Here is a 10,066-nt window from a genome sequence, read left to right as displayed (position 1 = left end):
TATGTCCACTGCCATCCCTGCATCTAAGGATTTGGTGACCTGGTCGTAGAAGGCCTCAGGTTGGTCTGACAGGACCTGCCTCTAATGAACCCGTGTTGGTTGCCCCTAAGCATAATCTCCCCTGTTGGCCCCTCATGGACATGTGCCAGGATAATTCTCTCAAAAAGTTTACCCAGGATCGAGGTAAGACTAACTGGCCTATAGTTTCCCGGGTCCTCCTTCCTCCCTTTTTTGAAGATGGGAACCTCATTGGCCCTCTTCCAGTCCTCTGGCACCACACCAGAGCACCACAAGTACTCATACAGCCATGCCAGGGGTCCCGCAATGACCTCTGCCAATTTCCTCAGCACTCAGGGGTGGCGATTGTCTGGATCAGCTGATTTAAATGCATCCAGTCCCTCCAGAAGTTCCCTGACTCGATCCTCCCTGACCCTTGGCCTGGGTGCACCTCCCCTGGGGCCTGAGTGGGGCCCAGTGGGGGGGCTGATCCAGTCCCTGCTCAGGAAAATGGAGGCAAAGAAGTTGTTAAATAGGTTAGCTTTGTCATCTGGTGTGACAAACAAATTTCTTAGTGTGTCATGCAGGGGCCCCACGTTACCCCACATACCTTCGTTTTGCCCCTTATGTATTTAAAAAAGGACTTCTTGTTGTCCTTGATTTGGGAAGCTAGTCCCAGATCCATCTCCACCTTGGCCTTGCTGACCGCCCCCCTGCAGCCCCAAGCAACTGCAGTATAGTCCTCCCTGGTGATGGCCCCTCCCTGCCATTGGGTGTGCGCCTCCCTTTTAGCTAGGAGACATTCCCAGATGCTTTTGTTGAGCCAGGGGGGTTTATGTGCCCTCCTGCTCCCTTTGACCCTTGTTGGGATTACCTCCCTTTGGGCTTGGAGGATCGCCTCCTTAAGGAGCAACCACTCTTCTTGGACACCCGGCTCCCCTCCCCTCTGGGACCTCAGCGCTTCCCCGACTATTCTCCTTAGCTCATTGAAGTCTGCCCTCCTGAAATCTAGGGCTGCTGCCTTGCTGCAGGCCTTTGCCACCTTGCACTGGATGGTGAATTCCAGCAGGCAATGAGCGCTGTCACCCAGGTGATAGAGCACCCGCAGCCCCCTCACCAGGTTGTCTTGTAAGAGCTTGTCCAGTGATTCTAGTGGACTGAGACAGGCTGAGACAGAAGACCGGGTCACCCAGGAAGAAGACGGGGAGCTCTTCCTCTGCCTTCAGCAGAAAGATATTCTTCAAATTGCTCACATAGAAAATCACTTATCCTATCAAAGACAGATATCAGGCTAGTCTGTCATAATCTACCTTTGGTAAACCCATGCGAAAAGGCTGAAAGAACTAGTGTTATTTAGTCTGGAGAAGAGTCGTTTAAAGATGAGTTTAAAAACAGTCCTCAAATACCTGAAAGGTGATTACAGAGAGGATGGAGATGGGTTTTTCTCTGTGGCCATAGGGAACAGGACTAAAAACAATGGTCTCAGGCTTCAGCAGGGGAAATTTCAGCTCCTTTCTGTTCTTTCCCCCCTTCCCATTTCTCCTTTCAGCTGCCTAAGTGTATGGATTCTGCAGCCCCTGCCTTGTCACACTGCTTTGGCCATTGCAGACGAGTGGCTTTGTGGTTTCTCTACTGCACAGTTCCTTTTAGAAATGGAAGTTGGTAGCACCCAGGCATAGAGAGATGTGAAATTTAGCAGGCATCTGTGCTGAGCAGTTCAGGATCTGAAAGCACAGAGCACCTGAACACTTGCAGTAACCAGTTGCGCAAATTTTGAACTCTTACCCAGATTTCCAGGCACTTGTTCTGAATTTTGTCTGGGCACATGATGTTTGCAGGGCGGAGGGGAGTCCCCAGAAAGTAAGTAAAAAATCCAGTCTGTCTCACTGAACTCTCCCATTGAACCAGGCAGTGAAACAAGCCAGTGTCACTCCGCTTTCTGAAATGATTCTGGGTTTGTGTTAAATGCATGCATGGCAGCGGCCTATCATTTCTGGGTGGCTAGTTCCCCAAATGGTCCCACTAAAGAACCTGCCGTGGAGATAACTGAGGGCAGAGCTGGAGAACAGCAGGGGACACAGGTGTAACGAGGGGCAGAATTTTCTTTCAGAATCTTCTTCATGATCCACGATAGCGGGGGTCGGCTTGACTCACAGCCTGGATTTGTGTAGCCAGCAGCTCGAAAATGTCATCTTTTCCTTGCAGGCTGAGCAAATTTCAAAATGAAATCAGTGAGAGACAAAAAACAGTCTTGAGGAGCTCCGCATTTACATTCCTCTACTGCTTCTACATCCTGGTCCGGTTATGAGCTAGGGTTTTGTGCAAAACTCCCTCTGCAGTACACAGGAGTAAGCATTTTTGAACTTATGATTAGGATAGTCTGTTACTTTGTGCTTTGATTTCCAGCCAGATATTCTGTCTATGGCTCATGTGCAGTGCTTCACACCTTCCCCTGCTCTGATATTTACATCTGCAATGTCTTTATTGATGATAATACCAGGAAACTTCAGCAGCATTGTGAACTTTTTCAGGTATGTGGAGCATTCTCATTGCCCTCCCCAATCCTGTTTTTGACACTATTTATAAACGGTAATGCTTTCTGTAACCCAGGTTATTTCCCAGAAAACAGGTGCTGTAACAAAAAAAAAAGGAAAAAAAGTGCTTGCTAGCTGGCAGGAGTGTGAGGCGTGAATGTTGCTATTAAGATTTATTTGCTTGTTAGAGAGGCTTCAGATGCATGTACAAATGTATCTGAACCTGCTGCTTTAAAGTTCTGATCATTGTAATTGTGGGAAAGGGAGCACATTCCTGGGTCCAAGAAATGTTGGATATAGGAAAATAAAAAAGGGCTAGTTTATGGTAAATGGTTATGAAGAGCCCCCTTTTTAGGCAGTGCCTATTCTAAAAGATGCATGCAATTGGTGCCTGAAAAGCCAGACTCTCATCATCAGCCAATCTAATTCCTGAACTTGCTGGAATAACTTTATTTTTTGCTCAGTTTTATAGCTTGGATTTTCTATGGCACAACTATTGCCGGTCTCCTGTATTTAAAGATCAAGAAACCGGAACTGCCAAGAGCTTATAAGGTAAATATTTAAAATAATCACCTTTATTCCCTTATTCTTTGCCCCTGGAGGGGAGGATGAAGTGCATCCATTAAAGGCTTCATTTCATCAAGTGCTTTGTTTCATCCCACCCCAAAGGATGGAGCAGTGGAGCCTTATAAGAACAGATGGCTACCGACTTGACAGCCCACCTAGCACAGCAGCACAGAGCGTGTCTTCAGCTACTACTTCTTGCTAGGAGCACAAGAGAGGAAATGAAAGGCAGTTCTGATCTCTAGAGCTGCTGCTTCCTTCCCTGGCCCTAGTCACCCCACTTCCTCCCCCAGCCTGTCAGTAAAAGCTGAAGGAGGAGGGGAGCTCTAAAAGGACATCTCCCCCACCTCACTGTGGCACGGCTGGAGGACTCTCCTTGGTTTGCGTCGGGGGAACTGTCCAGCAGTGACATCCCAGACATTGCACAAGCCATGGCTTTGCTAGGAAGGCTTGTGCTGGAGTCCCACCATTTCCCTTCCCAGTATCCAACAGATGGTGCTGCAGGCCTTCTCCAGTTAGGCAGGCAACTCATCTGAAAGGGGAGTTCCCACACAGAAGAGCTGGCATTAAAAGGAATGCAGTACAGGCTGCATTCACACACCCGAGGCTTTTCCTTAGGGTGACAATGAGTCCTAAATCGCGGTGGTCTTCCTGAGATGGGGGTGCAGAGACAGTCTTGAAAAAGCACAAGTGAAGGCCCAGTTGGGCCCAGCCACTCTGATGGAGGCTGATGGACTTGATGTCCTGCTGTGACTTTTCCACCTCTCTCTTCTGTGATTCTGTCTTGACATCATAAAATTACAGAATCCAACCTCCTGCTTGAGGCAGGATCATCTCTACACAAACCACCCCATAGCTGCCTACCTAAAAGTAAGCAATCAACCTTGCTGCACAAGGCATATGGCCCCAAGACACCAAAACCACCATAACTGCTGCAGGTAAAGCTGGGGGGACAAGAGCAGTCAAAAACCCCTGAATTCCACCTTGCTGGCTGAACTGGCACCAAGCAGTGGAGCTGCAACCCTCTGCTCAGTGTGTATGAAATACTATATCTGTGCTCAGGCCAAACTGCAGGAGCTATCAGCCTATTATGGGTCTTGTCTTGACAGCCAAGTTCATTAGTTCAGAATGTAGAAGCTCATGTCCCTAGCACCCGAAGTCCATGTTCTTGTCTAAGGGGGCTGGAGCCATAGAAGAATCTGGCTGTGTGATGTGCCATTGTCTGTAAGAGACTCACTTTCACACTCCTGGTGGAACAGCAGTTTCGATTAGAACTGCGCCATTAGAGATGGGGCCCAAAGGGAAATTTTTGGCATTTCTGGCAGGTGGAGAAGTGCCTTCCAGGAGATAAGGCTGGGAAGCTCTAGGAAAGGTGTTCCCTGTGTCTCCACAGTGCAACAGGAAGAGCATATCCCTTGGCATAATTCAGAATCTTATATTCAGAAGGGCATTCAGAGAAGTTAGGGATGAAAAAGACCAAATGGAGCATCTCATCTGTCCCCTGACTCTGGAGGATCGTTCCTCTTGTGCATTTACCATCACTTGATGGAGCTGTTTTGAATCTTAAACATTCTTAAGGCCAAGCATATGGAAAGAATATCCACCCACCTGAGCAAACATGCCCTACTCCTAAGTGTCTGTGTACATGATTCATGCATACAAACGTGGGTGTAAGTGCAGCAGCACTAGTGTACGTGGAGGAAATGAGCAGTGATGCAAAACTGGCTGGAATCCCGTGCACTGGGGCCCAGTCCTGCTAGGTGCTATGTCCCTTTTGCATTTCAGTGCTGGAGTGGGAGTGGCATTTGCCAAGTCCATGGATTTTGTCATTTTTTAAATTGATGCTTTGCCTTCACAGGTTCCAATTTTTATGCCGATAATTATGCTGATTGCATCTGTGTACCTGGTGCTTGCACCCATCATCGACCAGCCTCAGATAGAGTTCTTCTACGTCATCCTGTTCATTCTCAGTGGGGTCATTGTCTATTTCCCTTTGGTTCATTTTAAATGTTACCCCCGGTTCTTACCATGGGTCACTCTGCATCTCCAGCTGCTCCTGGAAGTTGCTCCCGCTGCTAAGAATGTGAACTGATTCAGTATTAACCGTATGGCACTGCTGGCTGCTCCCACTTAGTAGATTTTGCAAGACAGGTATACAACAGCTTGTCTGTAGGGCAGTTGTTCCCAAAATAGGGGTTGTGACCCCAAACAGAGCTGCGGCATTTACAGACCAGGGTTGTGAATCTGACAGAAATTCAATTGTGCAGGTTAGGCTTGGACTGGGAGTGAGGACACAAACAGACTGGAAACTGCTGCTACAGGAGAAAAGGCTGAAAATGGCACCAAAACATCAACAAGAAAGGGGCAAGAGGGGCCAGCTGAAGACTTCTTATGCATTTACTTGGGATCTCTTTAAATGGCGGAGGATGCCTGATGACCTCCACACCTGTGCTTCTCCCACTACAGTTCCTGAGGCAGCAGACTACAGACTGTACCAGGAGGGATCGAGTCTTTCATGAGAGAAAACTATTCCCCAGAGAAGTTGGTAGTTTTATTTCATAAAGGCATCCAGCCTCATGACTGGCAGTGTGCCGTTATTCTGTAGCAGGATGCAACCTCCATCAGTTTCCCATAGTTACTTGCACCACAAACCCCCATCCGATAAATGCAACCTGAAGGGAAAAAAGAAACTTTCATGACAAAGCCTCCTTTTCTGCCCCAGGGCACGGGAATCCAGAGACTCTTCTGGATTAAGTCTGGTTCGGGGATTTCATTTTCACTGCTCCTTATCTCAGAGTGCAGGAATCACTTTCTATACAGACACACATGGCAATTGTAATCATCACTAAACCCTAACATCAAAAGCATTTGCTGCAGTTGCCAGGTGTTGCCTTGTTGTCTTCCCTGTTCTTAAACCCATGTGGTATATGGGGAAGATCTCAGACTAGATGGTCTTGTGGTTAACGTCCTGGCAGGCCCCAAATCTTCTCTTCCCAGCTCTGCTCCGGTTTCCCCACGTGGCTCGGTGCAAGTCTGTTGATCTGTCTGTCCCTCAGTTCCCCCTCGCTCAACATGGGGACAACATTGCCTTTCTGATGGTCTGTTAAGACTGGCAATTGTTTGGAGAAGTGGCTGCTTCTCCCTCTGCGTGTGTGCAGTGCCTTGCATGCTGGGATTGGGAGCCCTCCCTGATTATTTGACGCTCCTAAGTGAAGTTACAAATGGCTTTTATCTTCACAGCATCAGCACGAGGTAGGGAATTCTTACCACTGGTTTGTAATGGGGAACCACCGCCAGGCTGCATGTTATGGCCAGCTGAACATCACATAGGAAATCTGTGATTTTTCGGACAACGTGCTGCCATCTTCTGAGTCCTGCTCTAGCCTTGCATTCAATACCAAGCCATGATTTCTCCCTGTAAGCTACTTTAATACAAATGGTAAATGGTCTGGGCAATAATGATGAATAAGGCTGACACATCAGCACTGTTTGGATAACTAGCCTCTACCTTGTTTTAGTTTGTGTGGGAATGCCAGGGGCGCGGAAAAACCATAAGCATCATTCCTCTGGTCTGACTCTTCTCAGCAGCAGCCCGTATGCAGCATTACTAGTGTGTAATCATTTTTATTTATGCTGTCTGGGGTTTACAAGTACACTAAAATGTAAATTACTAATGATGTTTACACAGCCAAAAATAAGTTGCTTCGTGCTCATAGCATTGTAAGATAATTACATTAAAAATAGGACATTAAAATGGAGTGAGATTCCTTTTAAAAGATTTGTTTTTTATTCTCAAACAAAGAAAGATAATTCTAGGGTAATTTCCAGCTTTCCCTCCCCGACAATATTAAATCTTCTTTAATATTACTCTACCAGCAAATTTTGCAGTTTAATTTTTCTCCTTCCAATCCTTTTGAAGCTGGAGGCAAGAGACTATGATTAGGATAGTATTTCTGTTACCAGCGTTTTATAGCCAAATAGGTTCCATCCCAAAGAAATTAATTTGAGCCCCTCTGGAATGATCTTTCTCTGATATCCATGGCCCTTTACATCTCACTCTGTTCCAATCATTTTGCAGTGCAGAGATATGACTAGCAGCTCCCATTGACTTCAGCAATTCATCTTCACTGTAATGTATATAGAGTCTCCTTGAATGTATTTTTTCTTTATTCCAGTGAGCAATCACCACTGCTGTATGCCACATCTTCTGGAGAAGGATGGCCTGTGACTAGGGCATGGAAGATCCTACTTCCCTTTGTAACTGTGGCATAATCTCATTGTGTGACCTTTGGCAACTGTCTCCCTGACCTAGTCTTTCTCTGTGTAAATTGAGGATAACAAGATGAACCAACTTCACCAGGCTGTTGTGAAGTGCAATTCATCCACATTTGCAAAGTGTTTAGAAAAGCTCTTATGGAAAGTGAGACAGAAAGGCAAACCATTGTTAATTAAGCTGGTCCTCCCTAAACCAAATGTTCCTCTGACCCATTTTCAGCATTAAGATTCGAGTAGCATGATGACATTTCTGTTTGTAATTCTAACCATATTATTAGTCATATTCAGCTGAATCGCTGGTTTACCCTGAACTGAGGCTTGCTCCTCATGGCCACTTGAAGAACGAGGTATTTTATAGACAAGATTACAGTGACCATAATAATTTTAGAGGAATCTGGGACAGGGTAAGGAAATCTGGGGTGGGAGTGCATGTGCATGCATGTATGCGCACGCACACACACATACCCCCACATCCTGCTCCATATGCAGACGCGCGCACACACAGCCCCGACCCAATGGCTCCCAGGAGCCCTGATGGCAGAGGGGTCTGGGTAGGACAGCGTAGAGACCCATGACCAGCTTCCATCCCCCATATGCAGAGGCTGGACCCAGCCAGGGACAGCCTCTGAGCCCTCTCCCCGGGCTCCACCAGCCCATGCTGCATGGCCACATGGCACTTCCCCCCTGCTGCCAGCAGCTGTCCAGGGCCACCAGATACAGCCTTGGCAGCAGCTGCAGCAGCAGGGCATGAGGGGGAGGCACTGCATGGCCATGCAACACAGGCTGGTGGTACCCAGGAGGTGCCACAGAGAGGCCGCTTCCCGGTGGGTCCAGCATCTGCGTGTGGGGTATGGAGCCTGACCATGAGTCTTCCCACCTCATCCCACTCTGCCATCCCAGCTCATCCTGCTCAGGTGCCTAAGACCCAACCCCCTCCCCTGGCCTGCCCCAGCCTGCCCCAGCAGATCCCAACCCCAGGCAGGAGGAGCGGTGTTCAGCCCATCCCACCACCCGCCTCCAGCCTGCTCAGGAGGAGCTGGGCCAAGCATGTGTGGGCAGGGTGGCACTAGTCCGGGACTTTTGCTTCAATTCTCACCAACCAGCTGGGACACTGGGACAGCCTACGAAATCCAGGACTGTCCCGGCCAAACTGGGACATATGGTCATGCTAGGTAAGATGCAGCCATCCCCAAAAACTATCTAGAATGCTAGAAAGGCTCTAATCAATGGACATCGCCAGCTAGTGTAGCCCATAATCTCAGTGTGCTTAAAATTAAAACAACAAAATGGAGGATGGTTTACAAAGCCCTAAGCCAAAGGGAGTGCTTGTGAAGTAAAACAAATGAATGTTGGAAGCCCAGAAACAGCACTTCTGCACTGGAGCCAGAGGCCATGGTATTGCTTTGCTTTTAAAATATGCTTTAGAGACCCAGCTTTGTCTATCATTTTGGGTTAGATCATAAGGCCTTTCGGCAGGGATGACCTCTTGCTGTGTGTATGCAGGCTGTCTTGCATGGTGCACACTTATCTTCCTTAGAGTCTGTAGAAATCTATGATCATGCCAGAGTCAGTGAGCAAAACTGATCTAATACAAAGTGATTATGACCTGTTTCATTTCACTGTCCAGCCAGAGTGCAACAAAATATGCAAACAGCACCAATGGTGGAAGGTAAATTGCGTTTGTCTTTTCAACAGCCTAATGACATGGGTGAAAAATGGTGAAATGTATGTATTGTTTGTACCACAGAAGTGCCTAGGAGCTCCAGTTGTGTACCAGGGCCTCACTGCACTTGCCCCTGCACGCACACAGAAGATAAAAAGTCTCTGTGCTAAAGATGCTTTACTCAGAAGTGCAGAAAGCCCTGCTCAGTAGGTGAACAGTGCCAACAAACACAGGCTCCATTGTGAGTAGCTGACAGTTCAAGAGCCCAAGCCAAAGACTCCCATTGATGTCAGCGAGCTTTTGATTAAGCCCTAAAGGCAAGCGTGTACTGAGCAGTAAACACGGGGGTGGTGATTCTGCCTGGAGCTCCTTATGCAACAGGAGGGTTGTCTTTCAAACTGATTTGAAAGAGAAGAGTGAGGGAATTGGCAGAGGTCATTGCGGGACCCCTGGCATGGCTTTACAACCACTCATGGTGCTCTGGTGTGGTGCCAGAGGACTGGAAGAGGGCCCATGTGGTTCCCGTTTTCAAAAAGGAGGAAGAAGGACCCAGGAAACTATAGGCCAGTTAGTCTTACCTCAATCCCGGGGTAAGCTTTTTGGGAGAGTTATCCTGGCACATGTCCATGAGGGGCCAGCGGGGGAGATTATGCTTAGGGGCAACCAACACGGGTTCATTAGAGGCAGGGCCTGTCAGACCAACCTGGTGGCCTTCTGCGACCAGGTCACCAAATGCTTAGATGCAGGGGTAGCAATGGACATAGTTTTTCTGGACTTTCGGAAGGCCTTCAACACTGTCTCTCACCCCGTTCTCATTAAGAAACTGTGGGGCTGTGGTGTCGACACCTACACAGTCAATAGAGTCACCAACTGGCTGGAGGGCTGCACCCAGTGTGTGGTGGTGGATGGGTCATTTTTGACCTGGAGGGATGTGGACATTGGGGTCCCCCAAGGCTCAGTCCTCGGGCCTGCACTGTTCAACATCTTCATCAGTGACTTGGATGAGGGGGTAAAAAGCACTCTGTTCAAATTC

The 10,066-nt window shown here is 48.0% G+C and overlaps 1 protein-coding gene across 1 annotated transcript in view; it reads left to right on the top strand.

Annotated features, from left to right (window-relative positions):
* The window catches only part of LOC109311612 (b(0,+)-type amino acid transporter 1-like), a 22,588-nt gene extending 15,729 nt beyond the window's left edge, over positions 1-6,859 (top strand). Inside the window, exons 4-6 of the mRNA XM_019537349.1 lie at positions 2,404-2,528; positions 2,996-3,083; positions 4,954-6,859. Coding sequence (XP_019392894.1) covers positions 2,404-2,528; positions 2,996-3,083; positions 4,954-5,187 — 447 coding nt within the window. The 3' untranslated portion in view covers positions 5,188-6,859. The remainder of the gene's footprint in view (positions 1-2,403; positions 2,529-2,995; positions 3,084-4,953) is intronic.
* The last annotated feature ends 3,207 nt before the right edge of the window (positions 6,860-10,066 follow it).

The sequence above is a fragment of the Crocodylus porosus genome, unplaced genomic scaffold, assembly GCF_001723895.1.
Source record: "Crocodylus porosus isolate Cpor-Errol unplaced genomic scaffold, CroPor_comp1, whole genome shotgun sequence".
Lineage (NCBI taxonomy): Eukaryota > Metazoa > Chordata > Crocodylia > Crocodylidae > Crocodylus > Crocodylus porosus.
Note: the sequence above shows the minus strand (reverse complement) of the source record. Positions and strands in the feature narration are given on the sequence as shown.